Below are 22759 nucleotides of genomic sequence, written 5' to 3'. Positions count from 1 at the left end.
TTGCAGCCCACTCTTGAGCTCCCCAATGTTCTGAGCAGGGGACAGGGCATACTTCTAGTGATTTGCTTAGTTTAGTCCCTTCATCCAAGAAAACAGACCTTCCCCAACCACACCTGCAGGGTTACTTCAGACAACCAGCTTCTCATTTTAGAGTCCCAGTTCCTAGAATTAGAGAAAGGAAGTTCCCCTTTAAGCCCTAGGTCTGGCCCACTAGAGCAGATACGCAACATTAAAGAGTGCAAATTCAAGTAAGTTTTTCATATTTAGCAAATATCCACTGCACCCTTATAAGATCCTTGACTTGGCCGGGCGCGGTGGCTCAAGCCTGTAATCCCAGCACTTTGGGAGGCCGAGACGGGCGGATCACGAGGTCAGGAGATCGAGACCATCCTGGCTAACACGGTGAAACCCCGTCTCTACTAAAAAATACAAAAAACTAGCCGGGCGAGATGGCGGGGGCCTGTAGTCCCAGCTACTCGGGAGGCTGAGGCAGGAGAATGGCGTGAACCCAGGAGGCGGAGGTTGCAGTGAGCTGAGATCCGGCCACTGCACTCCAGCCTGGGCGACAGAGTGAGACTCCGTCTCAAAAAAAAAAAAAAAAAGATCCTTGACTTTAAGAAATGTATATGAAATCAGAAAACTTAAATATTGAAACTATACAAGGATCTACTGGAAGCATCAGCAGGCTAAACTCATCACATGGTATTTTCATTCCAAATTTAGTGTTATTGATCAGTGTACCCTCAGAATATCCTTAAGAAGCAGGAAGGAAACAAGTTTTCCTCTTCCCATTTCCAAGATTGAGAAACAGTCCAGATGAGCTGGCTTGCCCAAGCAGTTCTTATCACCAGATAACTCCGTTATTAAACATGTCTCCTGCCTTCTTTGAAAGCAACAGGAGAAATGAAGCATAGGAAAGTCTGCAAGCTAATAGTGTTATCACCTAGGAGGCTTGTATATAAATATGAAGCTCTGCAAAATGTGGTTATAATGAAAGGCACTTCCTATTACCAGCTCCCTAACTCTTTTTAAAAGAATTCTATCTCCAGGGAAATAAAAATGGTTAAGACAGTGCTGATATGCTTAGTTTAGTTCCTTCATCCAAGAAAACAGACCTTCCCTGACCACACCTGCAGGGTTACTTCAGACAACCAGTTTCTCATTTTAGAGTCCCAGTTCCTAGAATTGGAGAAAGGAAGTTCCCCTTTAAGCCCTAGGTCCTGCCCACTAGAGCAGATACTCAATATTAAATAGTACAAATTCAAGTCAGATTTTCATATTTAGCAGGTGATCTTACAAAGATGTTTTTCAATAAATGGATTATGTTTTTCAATGAATAGATCTTACAAAGATGTTTTTCAATAAATGGAAGGAAAGATGTGTGTGCTTGGTTTTTTTGCTGAGACCCAAATGTTGCTAGTGCAAGCACCCGCCAGGGGTACAGGTCGAGTCAAAGCTGAATGAAGAGCTCATCTTCAATGTAGCTTTCCAAGCTTTCCGAACAAGACAACAATAAGTGAGCAATTTCCTCATCTATTTTATAGGTGAGGAAATTGAGGCCAAGAGACTGGTGAAGAATCGTGCCCTAGCCCACGAAAGAAGGAAGCAACAGAGCCCAGATTCGACTTCAGGTGTTTCTAACTCCAAAGCCTGAACCAAACTGCCTTCCTCTGATTGGCATTGGTACCTGGAACTTCACCTGTTCCAAGGAATTGATATTTGCATGGTGGCACGGCTGAGGCAGGAGAATCGGTTGAATCCGGGAGGTGGAGGTTGTGGTGAGCCGAGATCGTGCCATTGCACTCCAGCCCGGGCAATAGAGGGAGACTCAGTCTCAAAAAAAAAAAAAAAAAAAAGTGGCAAAAGGCACCAAGACCCAGTGCTTCCCTGACCTCTGCTCCCTCCAAATAAGCATCTATCACAGTAGATCAACCTGGATAAAGCCAGGGTTCACAGCAGAAGTGGCACCTCAGACACCAAAGCAGCCTTCCTTCTCAAAGCTTTTAAACATCATCGGGAAAACTTAGAGCAAATCAAACCAACGTTTTTCAATAAATGGAAGGAAAGATGTGTGTGCTTGGTTTTGTTTTTTGCTGAGACCCAAATGTTGCTAGTGCAAGCCCCGGCCAGGGGTGTGCAGGTCGAGTCAAAGCTGAATGAAGAGCTCATCTTCAGTGTAGCTTTCCAAGCTTTCAGAGCAAGACAACCATGGACCATCCTCTTCTTCAGACTGGCCTGTCTTCTTGAACAATGTCACTTTGCTCCTCACTGCTGTCATCTGCACAGGGGGAAATAAACCCAATGCTTTGTAATCAGAGTGTGATTCTATTTCAACCATCAGTCATCAATCATCTCAGTGATTTCTAGTCCTTTCCTGGTGAGTCACAGAATGGGATCTCATGGAGAAGAAGGTGGGGTAGGGTATGTTTTCCCCTTTTCACCTGTTTTCTACATTCAAAACCTCTAGGCATGCTTGATACCAGCCATCCTTCATGTCCTCTGCTCACGCTCCTGCCCTCACCTGAAACAACCTCTCTCCTTTCTGCTTATTCCAGCTCAGCTGTCCTAAAGCCTTGCTTCATGTCCACCTCTTCCATAAAGCTTCCCCTGACCAGTGCACCCCTCCAGGCTCTTATCTTTCTCTAAGGTCCTATAATTTTTGGTTCAGTGGCACGATCTCAGCTCACTGCAGCCTAGACTTCCTAGGCTCAGGGGATTCTCCCACCTCAGCCTCCCAAGTAGCTGGGGCTACAGGTACATGCCACCATACCCAGCTAATTTTTTGTACTCTTAGTAGAGACGGGTTTTGCCATGTTGCTGAGGCTGGTCTCAAACTCCTGGGCTCCAGTGATCCGCCCACTTTGGCCTTCCAAAGTGCTGGGATTACAGGCATGAGCCACCGTGCCTATAATTTTTAAATATTGTCCATCAGGCAATTAATCAAATATCTTTCTGCAACAGCTCTTCTACTGCTCTCTCAAAGTGTTGGTTCAGTCTTGCTCCTGTTTCCATTTCCCCTGTGGGTTTTAGTTTGTTCACCTAAACTGGTTTTTTGTTGTTTTTTTTTTTTGAGACAGAGTCTCACTCTGTCACCCAGGCTGAAGTGCAGTGGTTCAATCTCGGCTCACTGCAGCCTCCGTCTCCCGGGTTCAAGTGATTCTCCTGCCTCGGCCTCCGAAGTAGCTGGGATTACATGCACCTAGCATGCCCAGCTAATTTTTGTATTTTTAGTAGAGATGGGGGGTCTCACCATGTTGGCCAGGCTGGTCTCAAACTCCTGACCTCAAATGATACACCTACCTCAGCCTCCCAAAATGCTGGGATTATAGGCGTGAGCCACTGCACCCGGCCTGAACTGGTCTTGTAAAGCTCCCTGCATGAAGACACTACCAGTTTCTCTTTTCTGTTGTTCCACAATGCCAATATTGTGCCTACCCTAGACCAGGACCTTGATAGTTTGTCAATTTGATTTTCATGTTGGTAGTTGATAGTAGTCTCAGGTTCTAGACTAAAGTTTAGCTATCTTCCCCAGCCTTTACAAAACCAAACTCACCCCTTAGAGATTTCCTGCTGAGAAGCTCACTGCAGCAGTTCAGAGGTTTGTGGGCTTTTTTTGTTTTTTTTTGTTTGTTTGTTTGTTTTTTGAGACAGGTGTCCTGCTGCCCAGACTGGAGTGCAGTGGCGTTATCATAGCTCACTGCAGCCTGGACCTCCTACACTCAAGCGATCCTTCAGCCTCAGCCTCCCAAGTAGCTGGGATCACAAGTGCACACCACCATGCCTGGCTAATTTTTCTTTCTTTCTTTCTTTCTTTTTTTTTTTTTTGTAGAGACAGAGTGTCACTATGTTGCCCAGGCTAGTCTCGAACTTCTGGGCTCAAGTAATCTTCCTGCCTTGGCCTCCCAAAATGCTGGGATTATAGGCATGAGCCAACATGCCTTTGTTTGTTTTCTGTTTATTTGTTTGTTTAAGGAAAAAGAGCTTACCTTGTAGATCCTGGAATCCATTTCCCATCTGCTCTATGTTCCCATTCACCAAGGCGGTCACTCTGTGAATGTGGTCCTGCTTAGGTACTTCTTTTGGCAACTCCTCTCTCTCATGTGCTTCCTCCTCTTCCTCTACTGCAGCATCTTCCTCCTCCTCCTCCTCCTCTTCTGAATCCACCAAAACCATGACATCATCCATGTTTTGTCCCCTAATTTCCAAAGGGAAAAAATAATCAAGAAGATTTCCTATTTTTCCCAACTTCAGCCCTCACTGAATAGGAAACACTAGATTTTTTGCGACCCCATTAGTAATATGGAAAATTCCTCATGCACTCAGCTTGGTGAAGTAATGAGATGATGGTGTGGTAACCGCAGAGAGAGATGCTGCCACAAATTGCTTCAGATGATGGTATCTCATGCTGGGTTTGTTTTATTACTCCCTTGCTCCTCAGGCAGGTGACCATGTCCCAGGCATCTACCATTTCATGTCCCCTTACAGCAGACAGACAAATGTTTTTCCTTTTCTGAAATGCCCTCGTTCTGCTCTACTTACCGAAATCTGTCCCCCTCCTCATTTTGGAAGACAGAGGTAAAGTCCTCTGTCTCCCGCTAAAGACCTAAATTAATGATTGCATTTAGAGTCCACACTGTAGCTTATTTACTGTCAGCTCACTAGCTCTGCCTACCCAGCCAGACTTTGCATTTCAGACTATACATTTCTTTTTATTTTCTTTTTTTCTTTTTCAGGATGGCGTCTTGCTCTGTTGCCCAGGCTGGAGTGCAGTGGCGCGATATTGGCCCACTGCAACCTCCACCTCCTGGGTGCAAGCAATTCTCCTGCCTCTGCCACCCAAGTAGCTGGGACTAAAGGCGTGCGCCACCACATCTGGCTAATTTTTGTATTTTTAGTAGAGACGTGGTTTCAGCATGTTGGCTAGGCTGGTCTCTAATGCCTGGCCTCAAGTGATCTACCCACCTTGGCCTCCCAGAGTGCTGGGATTATAGGCATGAGCCACCGTGCCCGGCCTGGACTGTGCATTTCTTCTTTTTTCTTTTTTTGAGATAGAGTTTCGTTCTTGTTGCCCAGGCTGAAGTGCAATGGCACAATCTTAGCTCACTGCAACCTCCGCCTCCCAGGTTCAAGTAATTCTCCTGCTTCAACCTCCCGAGCAACTGGGATTACAGGCATGCGCCACCACACCTGGCTGAGTTTTTGTATTTTTAATAGAGACAGGGTTTCTCCATGTTGGTCAGGCTGGTCTCGAACTTCCAACCTCAGGTGATCCACCCACCTCAGCCTCCCAAAGTGCTGGGATTACAGGCATGAGCCACCGCACCCGGCGAAACAAACTTTTTTTTTTTCAGACGGAGTTTCACTCTTGCTGACCAGGCTAGAGTGCAGTGGCGCGATGTCGGCTCACCACAACCTCCGCCCCCTGGGTTCAAGCGATTTTCCTGCCTCAGCCTCCTGAGTAGCTGGGATTACAGGGATGTGCCACCACGCCCGGCTAATTTTGTATTTTTAGTAGAGACGGGGTTTCTCCATGTTGGTCAGGCTGGTCTCAAACTCCCGACCTCAGGTGATCTGCCCACCTTGGCTTCCCAAAGTGCTGGGATTACAGGCGTGAGCCACCATACCCAGCCTGGACTATGCATTTCTTGAGGAAGAAAGAATGAAAGTCACAGGTCAGTCACCTGCCCGAGGAGCTGTGTTACATTCTCATTTAATCTTCACAAACCCCTTGGTGAAACAGATCAGGAGACTAAGGCTCAGAGAGGATCAGGGATTTTCTATGGGTACAGGGCTTGGGAATGGCACAGCTGTCATTTGAACCCAGGTCCAATAGTGTCAATGCCGTCTCCTCCTATACCACACTGATGCCTCCGGTGAGAAACAAGCCCAGGGAATGACAGACTTACTGAGAGAATGGCCCTCCAATACAGGGCAGTAAAGGTAATGTTTTGCTACGAAAGATGGTCCCAGAACAATAACATCCTGTTGTTATGAATAGGTAAAGAACTGTTTTTCCATAGGATCATAAAGAAGAGTACTCTGCTCCCACCCAGAATCTCCTTAGGAAATGTAATACACAAGTTCCATTTGGTTCCTTTGCCCCTACTGGGGTTTCCTTTTGGGAGGGGGTTCTAGCCATGCTCATAGTAGTCTTCCAAAACACTGTAAAACTGGCTGGGTGCAGTGGCTCATGCCTGTAATCCCAGCACTTTGGGAGGCCGAGGTAGGCAGATCACTTGAGGCCAGGAGTTCAAGACTAGCCTGGCCAACATGGTGAAACCCCGTCTCTACTAAAAATACAAAAATTAGCCAGGCATGGTGGTGCGCACCTGTAATTCCAGCTACTCGGAAGGCTGAGGCAGGAGAATGGCCTCAACCCAGGAGGCAGGGACTGCGGTGAGCCGACATCGCGCCACTGCACTCCAGCCTGAGCAAGAGAGCAAGATTCTGTCCCAAAAAACAAAAAACAAAAAAACAAAACAAAACAACTCTAAGACCATGATTGATTCTTTCTTTTAGCTGTTTTTAGAAAATTAAATACAACAAATGCATGAATGACTGGCTCAAAATGTACACATTGTCTTTCTGTCTCAATGACAGACCTGCAATGTGTCCAGCCCTGAGGTTTGGCATTGTAAAAGAACACAGATTTTGGAATTGATTAGACCTGGACCTGAAGGAAGGCACTGCTGCTTTCTTCCAGAATGAGCTTGCATAAATTACTTCATTGAGCCTCCATCCCCTTATCTGGAAAATGGAGACGTCACCACCACCCTGAGATGATGAAAGGGTTTATAAGAATACCTGATGGGCCGGGCGCGGTGGCTCAAGCCCCTAATCCCAGCACTTTGGGAGGCCGAGACGGGCGGATCACGAGGTCAGGAGATCGAGACCATCCTGGCTAACATGGTGAAACCCCAGTCTCTACTAAAAATACAAAAACTAGCCGGGCGAGGTGGCGGGCGCCTGTAGTCCCAGCTACTCGGGAGGCTGAGGCAGGAGAATGGCGTGAACCCAGGAGGCAGAGCTTGCAGTGAGCCGAGATCTGGCCACTGCACTCCAGCCCGGGCGACAGAGCAAGACTCCGTCTCAAAAAAAAAAAAAAAAAGAATACCTGATGAAACCCCTACACCAGTGTCTAGTACATTGTAGGTCCTCAGTGGTAGTTGTTATTATTGTTCTTTTTTTTTTTTTTTTTTTTTTTTTTTGAGACGGAGTCCGGCTCTGTCGCCCAGGCTGGGGTGCAGTGGCCGGATCTCAGCTCACTGCAAGCTCCGCCTCCCGGGTTTACGCCATTCTCCTGCCTCAGCCTTCCGGGTAGCTGGGACTACAGGCGCCCGCCACCTCGCCCGGCTAGTTTCTTGTATTTTTTAGTAGAGACGGGGTTTCACCATGTTAGCCAGGATGGTCTCGATCTCCTCACCTCGTGATTCGCCCATCTCGGCCTCCCAAAGTGCTGGGATTACAGGCTTGAGCCACCGCGCCCGGCACTATTATTGTTCTTATGAAAGGAAGGGAACAAAACAGAAGTGAAGACAGATGGTGGGAATGGGTTTGAGTCTAGGGAACACTCACCTGAAAGTGTTTCCTACTGAAGAGAGAAAGGAAAAACCATTAATATCCAGTAACATCCACTTCAACCTCACAGGTTCTTATTCAGGCTAACATTTACTAGAGGAACAAATAAGAAAACTGACTCAATGTGACAGGTGATAGGGTGTCCCGGGATGGTACCTAGATGACTTATTACTGTACATCTCGACCCAACGAAGAAGCCCAGAGAACAGAACTTCCGGTGGGCGCATGACAGGGGCCAACCTTCCCCAACCCGCACCTTTTCAAAAGCTTGGAAGAGAAGCTAAGGGACCCAGGGAGCCCTTACCTTTCCAGCAGAACACAGGGCTGTAATACAACAGAAGCCCTGAGATAATGGCCAGTCCCAGCAGAAGGAGACTCACAATGGTTCCCACAATCCCCCCGATATTTAAAGGTTCTGTAAAGACAAATCACACCGTTGATTCTTCCATCAGATATGTGTGCAATTAGAACAACACCTCCCTTTCTCTGCGTGGATCCAGTTCTTGTCTTATCTTGATTGCTGACCTTGGGTACGGTTTATGACCTGTCTGTAATGCCAGATAAATATTTTATCACCCAACCTCAGAGAGTTTGTGGGGATGAGATGGAGCAGGGAATGTGAAAAAACAATGGAAAGTTAAAATCTCTCTGTCTACCAAACATTGAGACTATTTATAAGGCCATGGTAAGTAAGAGTGTGAGAGTTATCAATGCCATGATAAACAGAGTGATCAATGGAACAGAACAGAGAATCCAGGAACAGGTCCACACGTAAATATACTTGATATATGACAGGGTATTGAGCAAAGGAAGCACTATTTAAGAATTGGTACTAGAGCCTGGGCATGGTGGCTTACACCTATAATCCCAGCACTTTGGGAGGCTGAGGAGGGCGGATCACCTGAAGTCAGGAGTTTGAGACCAGCCTGACCAACATGGTAAAACCCCATCTGTACTAAAAATACAAAAGTAGCCAAGTGTGGTGGTGCATGCCTGTAATCCCAGCTCCTCGGGAGGCTGAGGCATGAGAATCGCATAAACCCGGTAGGTGGGGGTTGCGGTGAGCCAAAATCGTGCCATTGCACTCCAGCCTGGGCAACAAGAGTGAAATTCTGTCTCAGAAAAAGAAAGAAAGGGGAGGGGAGGTGTGGGAAGGGAAGGGCAAGGAAAGAAAAGAAGGAAGGCAGGAAAGGGAAAAGGGAGATGAAAAGGGGAAAGGGAGATGGGAAGGGAAGAAAGAAAGAGGCCAGATGTGGTGGCTCATGCCTGTAATCTCAACACTTTGGGAGACTGAGATGGGAGGATCACTTGAGCCCAGGAGTTCAAGGCCAACCTGGTCAACATGGAGAGACCACATTTCTATAAAAAATAAAATAAAAAGAAAGAAGCATAGACATCTATAGTAAAAATTAAAATTCAGGACCATGGTTACCTTTCAAGAGGGGCCCAGGACTAGGCCTAGAGGGAGGGCTCCCAGGTAAAATTCAGTATGCCCAGTGAAATTTGGATTTCAGATAAATAATGAATAGTTTTTCAGTGTAAGTATGTCCCATGAAATATCTGGAACACACTTATACTAAAAAAAAAATTATTATTTTTCTAAACTCAAATTTAAGCAGGCATCCTGTTTTTAAAGTTCTATTTGTTATTTTCTTCTCTTTGAGATGGAGTCTTGCTCTGTCGCCCAAGCTGGAGTGCAGTGGCGCGATCTTGGCTCACTGCAGCCTTCACCTCCCAGATTCCAGTGATTCTGCCTCAGCCTTCCAAGTAACTAGGATTATAGGCACCTGCCACCATGCCCAGTTAATGGTCTCCAACTCCCAACCTCAAGTGATCTGCCCATCTCAGCCTCCCAAGTAATTCTGTTTTTTTTACTAGCAATGGGGTTTCACCATATTGGCCAGGCTGGTCTCGAACTCCTGGCCTCAACTGATCCACCCGCCTCGGCCTCCCAAAGTGCTGGGATTACAGGCGTGAGCCACCACACCCAGTCCTATTGTTGTTTCCAAATCTGGCCCTGAGACATACAAGTAACCTAATGCACGTTGGTACTATTCTAGATCCTAAATGGGATGACAGTTTCTTAGGTGTTCCTTTTGCTGTTATGCTTCACAACTGATACACACTAGATACCTATTCTTTGGTGTGTATAGATAGTATGTAATTTTTGCTACCTATGTAAATATTAGTGAGTTTAGGGTTGGATAATAATTTATTCCAGCCACCTTGTCAAGTCATAAGCAAGCAGATATGCCTTCTCCCAGTTGGCAGTGACCCACATGCAGGGAGGCACCAGGCTGTCCTCATGCTGGTGCTGGGTGCTCTTAAGCTCTGAACCCTCCTCCTTCAGGCTCAGTTCCACCACTCACCTTTCACACTCAGCCAGATTTCCACCTCCCTCACCCCTACAGGGCTCTCAGCCCGGCAGACGTAGTAGCCCTCATCCAGGTCCTGGGAGCAGTTGTGGATGGTGAGGGTGGCGTTCTGGCCGTCCTGGGTAATGAGATGGTGGCTGCTGGGCTGGATGACCACCTCAGGCTGGGAAAGGTTCCTCAGCCACAGGATCTTGGCAGGGGGGTAGGCCCCAGACACCTGGCAGGTAAGTGTCACATTGCCCCCAACGAAGCAAGTCTTCATGGGCTCAGAGAGAAGGGAGGGACCCCCTGGTGATCAGAAGTTAAAGAAAGACAAATGTTAGAGATTCAAGTCATGAAATGAGATCTGCAAGAAAACTACAGTAGTCTTTTTTTTTTTTTTTTGAGATGGAGTTTTTGCTCTGTTGCCCAGGCTGGAGGGCAGTGGCACGATCTCAGCTCACTGAAACCTCTGCCTACCTCTGCCTCCCTCTCGGGTTCAAGCAATTCTCCTGCCTCAGCCTCCCGAGCTGGGATTTCAGGCGTGTGCCACCACACATGGCTAATTTTTGTATTTTTAGTAGAGACAGGGTTTCACCATGTTGCCCAGGCTGGTCTCAAACTCTCAAGCTCAGGTGATCTGCCCATCTCAGCCTCTTCCAAAGTGCTGGGATTACAGGCGTGACCCACCGCATCCGGCCCCAGTCCCCTTTATCCATGATTTCACTTTCTGAGGTTTCAGTTACCACGGTCAACTACAGTCCAAAAATATTAAATGGAAAATTCCAGAAATAAACTTTTTTTTTTTTTTGAGATGGAGTCTCACTCTGTCACCCAGGCTGGAGTGCAGTGGCGCAATCTCGGCTCACTGCAATCTCTGCCTCCTGAGTTCAAGAGATTCTCCTGCCTCAGCCTCCCGAGTAGCTGGGATTACAGGCGTAAGCTACCACGCCCGGCTAATTTTTGTATTTTTAGTAGAGACGGGGTTTCACCATATTGGCCAGGCTAATTTCGAATGCCTGCCTCAGCCTCCCAAAGTGTTGGGATTACAGGTGTGAGCCATCATGCCCGGCCAATTCATAAACTTTTTATCTTTTCTTTTTTTGCAGTACTTCTAATATTCACAATTTCCTGAGTTTTAAACTGCACACTGTTCTGAGTTGTGTGATGAAATCTCGCACCATCCTGAATGAGCCTTTCTTCATCACAAGAAGGCTGAGTGGACATTTTGAGAGAAAGATCACATTCACATAATTTTTATTACTGTATATTATTGTATATATATTGTATAATAATATACAATATTATACATTGTGCCTAATGTATAAATTAACCTTATCATAAGTATTTATGTATAGGAAAAAGCATAGTACATATAGGGTTCAGTGCTACCCATGGTTTCAGGCATCCACTGGGGATCTTGGAACATATCCCTCATGGATAAGGGAGGAGCACTACCTTTCCTTCCTAATGAAGCAACTCCAGAAAATTTTTATTTTTTGTTTTTATTTTTTTCTGAGACAAGGTCTTGCTCTGTTGCCCAGGCTGGAGTGCAGTGCCATGATCTTGGCTCACTGCAACCTCTGCCTCCCAGATTCAAGCAATTCTCATGCCTCAGCCTCCCAAGTAGCTGGGATTACAGGTGCCCGCCACCATGCCCAGCTAATTTTTGTACTTTTAGTAGAAACAGGGTTTCACCGTGTTGGTCAGGCTGGTCTCGAACTCCTGATCTCAAATGATCTGTCCACCTTGGCCTCCCAAAGTGCTGGGATTACAGGCATGAGCCACTGCACCTGGCCAACTTCAGAAATTTCTGTACCACACCTGGTCTTACATAATAATAAGCCTAACATTAACTAAGCATTTAGTGCGGGCAAGGCACTGTTACACATATTAACCCAATTCACTCTCACAGCAACCCTATTATGCCCATTTTGCAGATAAGGAAACTGAGGCACAGAGAAAGTTAAGTAATTTGCTCAATGCTACAGAACTAAATAGGAAATGCAGCTAGGATACAGAGTGATCAACTGTCCCAGTCTGTCCAGGACGTGGAGTTTTCCCAGGATGTGGAGTTTTCAGTCCTAAAACCAGAAGAGTTCTGGGCAAACCAGGATAAACTGGTTCCTGTATCCACAAGCTTTCCTTCTATGCTATACACTACTACATATAAAAACTGTACTGATCATATAAAAAATGGACACATATCTAACAAGGATTTCAAGGGCACAAGAGGGCAGCTGTATTTGTTTCCAATTGCTAATGTAACAGATTGTGACAAACTTAGTAGCCTGAAGCACATTTATTCTCTTACAGTTCTGGAGGCCAGGAGTCTGGAATGATCTTACACCAAGGTTAACATCAAGGTGTTGGCAGAGCTGGTTCCTTCTGGACACTCTAGAGTAAGCTTGTGCAACCCGCAGTCTGTGGGCCAAATTCAGCCCAGGATGGCTATGAATGTGAGGACATGTCTGCTTCTCTATGGTGGTGGATATCATGAAAATTATGCACAGACCCTTTTTTTTTCGCTCATCACCTATCGTTAGTGTTAGTGTTTGTGTGAAATCCACTCCCATCATCCAATTACCTCCCACCAGGTCCCTCCACCAATATTGGGAGTTACAATTCAACATGAGATTTGGGTGAGGACACAAAGCCAAACTATATCATGGGGTTTCACTGTGTTGCCCAGGCTGGTCTCAAACTCCTAGGCCCAAGCAATCTGCCCGTCCTCGGCCTCCCAAAGTGCTGGGATTATAGGCATGAGCCACCGAGCCTGACTGATCCTGGCACTTCTCATCTCCCTTACCTTCCCCCCTCCCTCCCTTTTTTTTTGAGACAGAGTTTCACTCTGTCACCCAGGCCTGGAGTGCAGTGGCACAATATTGGCTCACTGCAGCCTCAACCTCCTAGATCAGCCGCCCCAGTAGCTGGGATTATAGGTGCATACCACCACGCCCAGCTACCTTATTTATTTTTTATTTTTTGTAGAAACAAGGTCTGTGTTACCCAGGCTGGTCTCGAATTTGTAGCCTCAAGCTATCCTCCCACCTCTGACTCCCAAAGTGCTGGGATTACAGGCGTGAGCCACCATGCTGGGCCTTCTCTCTTCTTACAAAGAAATACACCAGTCATTGAATTACAGCCCACTCTAATCCAGTATGACCTTATCTTAACTTGATTCTATCTGCAAAGACTCTTTCCGAATAAAGTCATATCCACAGGTATTAGGGTTTGGACTTGAACATACCTATTGGGGGGACACAACTGAACCCCCAACCTCCATCCAGCTTTATCAGTATTTTACACACAACACCCCAGCCACACGGGTCTTCTCTCGGGTCCTCAAATGTCAAATTTGTTTCCACCTCAGGGCCTCTGCGTTTGCTATTGCCTCTGCCAGGAACATTCAGACCACAGTCTTCACCTAGCCAGCTCCTTCTCATTCTAAGGATGATTACCACCTCAAGGAGACCTCCCTGCCACCCTAGGAAAAGTGTCCCTCTTCTTATAAAGACCTCTCTTTTATATATACCATTTTATTATCCTCATAATTATTATCATATCTGGACTTATCTTACTTGTTTTTGTACTTTCTGTCTTCCTTCTACCTCCATGCCACCCAGGATATAAGCTCTGTGAAAAAGGAACAGTTATGGTTTTAAAAATATGTACAGACATTGTCTGACACTCCTCCCTTCAAAAAGTGGTAACTAATTCTCCCCAGTTCTCTTGAATGTGGGCTGGACTCATTTCTAATACACAGAGTGTGGCAGAAGGGATCCCATGTAACTCCTGAGGCTAGGTCATAGAAAGGATAGCATCAGCTTGTCTCGCTCCGTCTTGGATCATCTGCTCTGGGGGAAGCCAGCCGCCATGTTGGAAGGACATTCAAGGAGCCTTATGGAGAATCCCACATGGAGAAGAAATAGTTGCCAGGCATGGGAGTGAGGACTTCAAAAGTGATTTCAGCCCCGCAACCTTCAAATCTTCAGCTGACACCCCAGACATATAGAGCTAAGACAAACCATCCCCAGTGCCCACTGTGCCCTGTCTGAATTCCTGACCCACAGAAATAGTCAGATAATAAATGGTTATTCAGGCCGGGCGCAGTGGCTCAAGCCTGTAATCCCAGCACTTTGGGAGGCCGAGACGGGCGGATCACGAGGTCAGGAGATCGAGACCATCCTGGCTAATACGGTGAAACCCCGTCTCTACTAAAAAATACAAAAAACTAGCCGGGCGACGAGGCGGGCGCCTGTAGTCCCAGCTACTCGGGAGGCTGAGATAGGAGAATGGCGTGAACCCGGGAGGCGGAGCTTGCAGTGAGCTGAGAGCCGGCCACTGCACTCCAGCCTGGGCGGCAGAGCAAGACTCCGTCTCAAAAAAAATAAAAAAATAAAAAATAAAAAAATAAAAAAATAAATGGTTATTCTTGTTTTAAGCCACTATGTTTGAGAGTAATTTGTTACATAACTAGATGCTATAGTTTGAATGTTTGTCCCCTCCAAATCTCATGTTTACATTTGATCCTCAATGTTAGAGGTAAGGCGTAATGGAAGGTATTTGGATAAGTGAATTCTCATTCTATTAGCTTGGTGCAAAAGTAATTACAATTTTTGTCATTATTTCCTTTTATTTTTCTTTTATTTTTTTGAGATGGAGTCTTGCTCTGTTGCCCAGGCTGGGATGCAGTGGTGTGATCTCGGCTCACTGAAAGCTCTGCCTCCTGGGTTCATGCCATTCTCCTGCCTCAGCCTCCCGAGTAGCTGGGACTACAGGAACCTGCCACCATGCCTGGCTTTTTTTTTTTTTTTTTTTTTTTTTTTTTTTTTGTATTTTTAGTAGAGACAGGGTTTCACTGTGTTGGACAGGATGGTCTCGATCTCCTGACCTCATGATCCGCCTGCTTTGGCCTCCCAAGGTGCTGGCATTACAGGCAAGAGCCACCATGCCCAGCCTGTCATTACTTTCAATGGCAAAACCACAGTTACTTTTGCACCAATCTAATATTAGTGCTGGTTGTTTTTTTGTTTTTTTTTTTTGAGATGGCATCTCGCTCTGTCACCCAGGCTGGAGTGCAGTGGCACAATCTTGCTCACTGCAACCTCCGCTTCCCGGTTTCAAGCGTTTCTCCTGCCTTAGCCTCCCGAGTAGCTGGGATTACAGGCACGCACCACCACGCCTGATTAATTTTTGTAATTTTAGTAGAGATGGGGTTTCATCATGTGGCCAGGCTGGTCTCAGACTCCTGACCTCAAGTGATCTACCAGCCTTGGCCTCCCAAAGTGCTGAGATTACAGGTGTGAGCTACTGCGCCCAGCAAGCACTGGTTGTTAAAAAGAGCCTGGCACCTCCCTTCTCTCTTGGTTCCTCTCTCACTATGGATCTCTGCACAAGCTGGCTCCCCTTTTCCTTCTGTCATGAGCAGTAGCGGCCTGATGCTGTCACCAGAAGCCAAGCAGATGCTGGTGCCATGTTTCTTGCACAGCCTATGGAACTATGAGCAGATGAATTAATTTTCGGCGAGCCCCGGTGGCTCACACCTGCAATCCCAGCACTTTAGGAGGCTGAAGCAGGTGGATCACTTGAGGTCAGAAGTTCGACACCAGCCTGGCCAACATGATGAAACCCCATTTCTACTAAAAATACAAAAATTAGCCAGGCATGGTGGTGCATGCGTTTATTCCCAGCTACTCAGGAGGCTGAGGCAGGAGAATCACTTGAACCCGTGAGGTGGAGGTTGCAGTGAGTCAAGATTGTGCCACCGCACACCAGTCTGGGCAAGAGAGCGAGACTCTGTCTCAAAAAAAAAAAAACAAAAACAAACAAACAAACAAAAAACAATTTTCTTTATAAACTACCCAGCCTCAGGTATTCCTTTACAGTAACAGTAAATGGACAGACACAAAAGATGATGAACCTCATCTGTCTTGTTCACTGCTCCATCCTCAGCACCTAGAAACTGTACCTGGCACATAGCACGTGCCCAGTTAGTATTTGTCAAGTGGAAAATAGCTTGGACTAGAACGAAGAAGCTTGACTGAAGCATCTCTAAAGTTTGAAAGGAATGAAACATAAAGAAAAAGAAAGGAAGAAAGGGAGGGAATTCAGTCCACTCTGACATCCTGGGATTTCTTCCTCAGAGGAACTCTCAAATGCTTCTCCCAGGAGAAAGGAAGGCAGGTGAACTCCCAACCACGACAAAGCAAAACAGACTCACTAATCTGCACCACGCAGCTGGCGCCCGACTCTGGCCCGACTATGTGGCTTGTAACACACTTGAACTTCTTGCCATCCGACAGCTGGGATTCGCTCAGCATTTCCACCCCCAGCTTTGACTTGCCCACGATTACACCTCCTGGCTCTTCTATCCACACGAAGTCAGGGTCAGGGTATCCCCCATCCCAGCGACAGGTGAGCTGCAGCATGAACGATCCTGATGCCATCTGTGCCCAGCACTGGGGAGCTGATGGAGGGGGGTCTGCAAAACACCAGAGGAGAGCATGGGCTGAATCACAGACTCTAGGATCAGCCACTTGGCTGACTCTAAGGATGGCAGAACCAGGGTCTCAGAGAGACATCAACTCCAGTTAGTGTCAGTGTCTAATAGCTCCTAGCACAAATTCATGCCTGACAACAGTCAGGTTTCCTCTGTTGCGTGTTAAATCTCTGGGGACCTGGGTCTCATTCACCTTTGTATTTCTTTCTTTTTTTGAGACAGAGTTTCACTCTTGTCGCCCAGGCTGGAGTGCAGTGGCACGATCTCGGCTCACTGCAACCTCTGCCTCCCAGGTTCAAGCAATTCTCCTGCCTCAGACTCCCAAGTAGCTGGCATTACAGGCATGCGCCACCACGCCCTGCTAATTTTTGTATTTTTAGTAGAGACAGGGTTTTGCCATGTTGGTCAGGCTGGTCTTGAACTCCTGACTTCAGGTGATCCACCTGCCTCAGCCTTCCAAAGTGTTGGGATTACAGGTGTGAGCCACCGCGCCCAGCCTCGCCTTTGCATTTCTTATTTATTTTTTAATCTTTTTTTTTTTTTTAATAGAGACACAGTTTTGCCATGTTGGCCAGGATGGTCTGAACTCCTGGCTGGCCTCAGATGATCCACCTGCCTCGGCCTCCCAAAGTGCTGAGATTACAGACGTGACTACCACGCCCAGCCCCGCTCTGCATTTCTACAGTGGTTTTGGTCCAAGATACTTGTGTATGGGAGTGTTTGGTTGGTGTTTCCCCACCCCTGAGATAAAGGTTCATGGACCACTTGTTCACAACAGTGCTAGAGGGCCTGGTGCCTGTGACAGTCACACTGGGTCCACAAAAAGAATGTATAGCCGGGCGCGGTGGCTCAAGCCTGTAATCCCAGCACTTTGGGAGGCCGAGACGGGCGGATCACGAGGTCAGGAGATCGAGACCATCCTGGCTAACATGGTGAAACCCCGTCTCTACTAAAAAATACAAAAAACTAGCCGGGCGAGGTGGCGGGCGCTTGTAGTCCCAGCTACTTGGGAGGCTGAGGCAGGAGAATGGCGTAAACCCGGGAGGCGGAGCTTGCAATGAGCTGAGATCCAGCCACTGCACTCCAGCCTGGGCGACAGAGCGAGACTCCGTCTCAAAAAAAAAAAAAAAATGTATATAGATGGATAGATGAACACATAAATTGTGGTCCATCCATGCAAGGAATGGACTATTATTCAGCCATTAAAAGGAATGCATTACTGATACATGCCTCAACATAGATGAACCTCAAAAACATGATGACAGGTGAAAGAAGTCAGACACAAAAAGCCCCACATTGTATGATCCATTCATATGAAGTGTCCAGAACAGGCCAACCCACAGGGACAGAATGCAGATTGGGGGTTGCCCAGGTCTGGGGAAAAGAGGGAATGAGGGTGACTGCTTATTGGGTACAGGGTTTCCATTTGGGATGACAAAATATTTTTGGAGGGCCAGCCGTGGCAGCTCATGCCAGTAATCCCAGTACTTTAGGAGCCTGAGGTGAGCAGATCACTTGAGCTCAGGAGTTTGAGACTAGCCTGGGCAACATGGGGAGACCCTGTCTCTACCAAAAATACAAAAATTAGTCAGGTATGGTGGCACATGCCTGTAGTCCCAGCTGCTCTGGAGGCTGAGGTGGGAGAACTGAATGGCTTGAATCTGGAAGGTGCAGGCTGCAGTGAGCAGAGATCGCACCACTGCACTCCAGGCTGGGCGACAGAACGAGACTCAGTCTCAAAAAAAAAAGAAGCAAATGTTTTGGAATCTGACACAGGTGATGGTTGCATAAAAGCGCTGAATGCCACTGAATTATACATTTTTCTTTTTACTTTTTTTTTGAGACGGAGTCTCACCCTGTTGCCCAGGCTGAAGTGCAGTGGCACAGTCTCGGCTCACTGCAACCTCTGTGTCCCAAGTTCAAGTGATTCTCCTGCCTCAGCCTCCTAAGTAGCTGGGATTACAGGCGTGAGCCATTGCACCCATTCAACTGTATGTTGTTAAATGGTTACTCCTATGTACTTTCACCTCAATTTAGCGGAAAGAAAAAAAAAGAATGCATTAGTGTCCTTCCATGGCTCCCAAGCACTCTCCTGCACCCCTGCATAGCAGCAAGCTTCTAGAAGGGATGATTCCCTCCCTGAGTGTAGCAGCCCCGGGTGTGTGTATTGGGGGAGCCACAGATACATCTTCAGAAGAACCACGTAGCAGGCATGCCTTTAAGGACAAACGGGAGGCCGGGCACAGTGGCTCATGCCTGTAATCCCCGCACTTTGGGAGGCCAAGGCAGGCAGATCACCTGAGGTTGGGAGTTCGAGACCAGCCTGATCAACATGAAGAAACCCCGTCTCTACTAAAAACACAAAATTAGCCGAGTGTGGTGGGGCATGCCTGTAATCCCAGTTACCTCGGGAATCTGAGGCAGGAGAATCGCTTGAACCCATGAGGTAGAGATCGCAGTGAGGTGAGATCGCACCTTTGCACTCCAGCCTGGGCAATAAGAGCGAAACTCCATCTCAAAAAAAAAAAAAAAAAAAAGACAAATGAGAGAGGCACAAACGTGCAGTTCATAAGTTCATAAAGGGTTAAAGGGAAGAAGTAGGGCAGAGCAGTGCTGCTTACGCACAGTAGACCAGGAGCTCGGTGGTCACCTTTCGATGTCTCTTGCTGAGCAGATTCAAGGCCAAACAGGTGTAGTTCCCTTGGAGGTTTGGCGACATCAGTAATAGTGAGAAAGAGTTGACTGTCAGATTGTGGCCAAAGGACTCACTGCTGGAATTCAGGGCCTGGAACCACCATTCAACCATGGGTGGTGGCCTGGAGCTGCTGTTGCAACTGAAGTCCACCCGGGAGCCCCTGGCTGCGTAGAGGGTGCCGTTGGGGAGTGTGCCGGTGGCTGCAATGTGGACCTCAATCTGATAGGGGCCGCCTGGGAATGACAGAGGGAATAGGATGGCATTAATTATGTAAGAGTGCCACTGGGCGTGGTGGCTCACGCCTGTAATCCCAGCACTCTGGGAGGCCAAGGTGGGCGGATCATGAGGTCTGGAGTTCGAGACCAGGCTGACCAACATGGTGAAACCCCGTCTCTACTAAAAAATTAAAACAAAATTAGCCAGGCATGGTGGCGCACACCTGTAATCCCAGCTACTCAGGAGGCAGAGGCAGCAGAATCACTTGAAACCAAGAGGCAGAGGTTGCAGTGAGCCGAGATCGCGCCATTGCACTCCAACCTGGGTGGGCGACAGAGGGAGATTCCGTCTCAAAAAAAAAGAGTTCATTCGATTGCCTTACCAACTCTAATACATAAACGAACAGGAAACAGCCAATGAAAAGTATGGTATCTAATACCATGTGACAAATGCTATGCCAAGTGCCCTGATACATTATTTCATTTAATCCTGGGTGACTATGTGAGATTTTATTAGGGGCATAAATCTTTACAGAACAGCAAAAGTATATACTGCTCCTTAAAAAACAAAAACAAAAAACTTTAAGGGCTAGACACAGTAGCTTATGCCTGTAATCCTAGCACTTTGGGAGGCTGAGGTAGAAGGATCACTTGAGGCCAGGAGTTCCAGACCAACCTGGGAAACATAGTAAGACTTCATTTCTATAAAAAATAAAAATAAAAATTAGGGCTGGCACGGTGGCTCATGCCTGAATTCCCAGCACTTTAGGAGGCCGAGGGAGGTGGACCACTTGAGGTCAGGAGTTCAACACCAGCCTAGTCAACATGACAAAACCCTGTCTCTACTAAAAATACAAAAATCATCTGGGCGTGGTCACGCGTGCCTGTAATCCCGGCTACTAGGGAGGCTGAGGCAGGAGAATCGCTTGAACCTGGAAGGTGGATGTTGCAGTGAGCCGAGATTGCGCCACTGCACTCCAGCCTAAGCAACAAAGAAAGACTCCGTCTCAAAAAAAAAAAAAAAAAAAAACCAACACTGCAAGGGCTAGGTACAGTAGCTCACGCCTGTAATCCTAGCATTTTGGGAGGCTGAGGTAGGAGGATCACTTGAGGCCAGGAGCTCCAGACCAACCTAGGAAACATAGCTAGACTCAATCTCTACAAAAAATTTAAAAATTAGTGCCGGCACGGTGGCTCATTCCTGAATTCCCAGCACTTTCGGAGGCCGAGGCAGGCAAATCACTTGAGGTCAGGAGTTCGAGACCAGCCTGGTCAACATGACTAAACTGTGTCTCTACAAAAAATACCAAAATTAGTTGGGCGTGGTAGCACACACCTGTAATCCCAGCTGCTCGGGAGGCTGAGGCAGAATTGCTTGAACCTGGGAGACGGAGGTTGCAGTAAGCCAAGATCGCACAACTATACTCCAGCCTGGGCAAGAGAGTGAGACTTCATCTCAAAATAATAAATAAATAAATAAATAACCAGGTGTGGTATCACATGCTATAGTCCCAGCTACTCAGGAGGCTGAGGTGGGAATCTGGCTTTGGCCTGGAAGGTTGAGGTTGCAGTGAGCCATGATCTTGCCCCTGCACTCCAGCCTGGGTGACAGAGTAAGACCTTGTCTCAAAACAAAACAAAACACTGCAGAATGGAAAGTATATCTGTGCAGTGAAGAATTAACACAGCAGTCCTGGGACTCTGGCTTTCCTAGAAAGGCCTGCTTGCAAGGTTGGCCATTGGCTGCTGTCCGGGAACTTGGATTTCAGGAGAATTCCCATCATTCCTAGAACTGAGAAGAGTGGCTTGCTGTGCCTAAACTATGCAAACAATCTGGTTTAAATTGGGCCTAGCATGGTGGCTCATGCCTGGAATCCCAGCACTTTGGGAGGCCGGGTGGGTGGATCACCTGAGGTCAGGAGTTCGAGACCACCCTGGCCAACATGGTGAAACCCCATTTCTACTAAAAATGCAAAAAATTAGCCAGGCGTGGTAGTGGACACCTGTAATCCCAGCTACTCAGGAGGCTGAGGCAGGAGAATCGCTTGAACCCAGGAGGTGGAGGGTGCAGTGAGCCGAGATCGTACCATTGCACTCCAGCCTGGGCAACAAAAGCAAAACTCTCTCTCTCAAAAAAAAAAAAGTGGTTGAAACGGAACACCTGCTTTCCTTCTAGAGTCAGGAATTCAGTAAGTGCAAGGCAGAAGGTGCCCACATGATGAATCCCCAACAAAAAACCTTGAGCACTGAGTCTCCAATGAGTTTCCCTAGTAGACATTCGATGTGCGTAGCCACAACTCATTTCTGGAAGATTTCAGAAAACTCGGAAGCTTGCGCCCCGTTACCCTGGGTTTATTCCCATGCGCGTCTTCCCTCTGCAGGTTTTGTTTTGTATCCTTTTGCTGGAATAAATCATCCTATGTGCTGAGTCCTGTGAGTCCTCTTAGTCCCCAAGTCAAACCTTGGGGACCCCCAGCACAATATCACACTGAAAAGCAAGAAACGGGGCTGGAGGCCAGGCGCGGTGGCTCAAGCCTGTAATCTCAGCACTTTGGGAGGCCGAGACGGACAGATCACGAGGTCATAAGATCAATACCATTCTGGCTAACACGGTGAAACCCTGTCTCTACTAAAAATACAAAAAAATTAGCCGAGCATGGTGGTGGGCGCCTGTAGTCCCAGCTACTCGGGAGGCTGAGGAAGGAGAATGGCGTGAACCTGGGAGGCGGAGCTTGCAGTGAGCCAAGATCCGGCCACTGCACTCCAGCCTGGGCAAGAGTGAGACTCTGTCTCAAAAAAAAAAAAAAAAAGAAACGGGGCCGGATGCAGTGTCTCACGCCTGTAATCCCAGCACTCTGGGAGGTCGAGGTGGGTGGGTCACCTTAGGTCATGAGTTTGAGACCAGCCTGTCAAACATGGTGTAACCTCATCTCTACTAAAAATACAAAAACTGGCTGGGTGTGGTGGCACGTGCCTGTAATCCCAGCTACTCGGGAGGCTGAGGCAGGAGAATTGCTTGAATCCAGGAGGCAGAGACTGCAGTGACCTGAGATCACACCACTGCACTCCAGCCTGGGCGACAGAGTGAGACTGTCTCAAAAAAAAAAGCAAGAAATGAACTAGTCTGACTTTGGCCAAATTACCCTCCTCAGCCTCCATGTCCTCGTCTATAAAATGGGGTGATGACAGTTCCCACTTCCTGGGGTTGCGGTGACAGCTACACGAGTGGGTGCAGTGAAGCACTGGGAACAGTGCGGGCATGTCGGAAACACCTGATGAATTGTTAGGCCTCATCTCAGTTCTTTTCACGTTTCCTTTTTTTTCTGAGACAGAGTTTCGTTCTTGCTGTCCAGGCTGGGGTGCAGTGGGGCTATCTCAGATCACTGCAACCTCCGCCTCCCAGGTTCAAGCCATT

General features: G+C 47.4%; 1 protein-coding gene across 1 annotated transcript in view; it reads right to left on the bottom strand.

The window, feature by feature from the left end:
* Nucleotides 1-1074: 1074 nt before the first annotated feature.
* The window catches only part of VSIG10 (V-set and immunoglobulin domain containing 10), a 47487-nt gene continuing 25802 nt past the window's right edge, over nt 1075-22759 (bottom strand). Inside the window, exons 3-9 of the mRNA XM_010368265.2 lie at nt 19060-19362; nt 16156-16416; nt 9948-10241; nt 7883-7993; nt 7576-7591; nt 3987-4195; nt 1075-2278 (exon numbers count right to left, since the gene is read on the bottom strand). Of these exons, the coding sequence (XP_010366567.2) occupies nt 2226-2278; nt 3987-4195; nt 7576-7591; nt 7883-7993; nt 9948-10241; nt 16156-16416; nt 19060-19362 (1247 nt within the window). The 3' untranslated portion in view covers nt 1075-2225. The remainder of the gene's footprint in view (nt 2279-3986; nt 4196-7575; nt 7592-7882; nt 7994-9947; nt 10242-16155; nt 16417-19059; nt 19363-22759) is intronic.

The sequence above is a fragment of the Rhinopithecus roxellana genome, chromosome 10 (assembly GCF_007565055.1).
Source record: "Rhinopithecus roxellana isolate Shanxi Qingling chromosome 10, ASM756505v1, whole genome shotgun sequence".
NCBI lineage: Eukaryota > Metazoa > Chordata > Mammalia > Primates > Cercopithecidae > Rhinopithecus > Rhinopithecus roxellana.
This window is presented reverse-complemented; position numbering and strand designations above follow the sequence as displayed.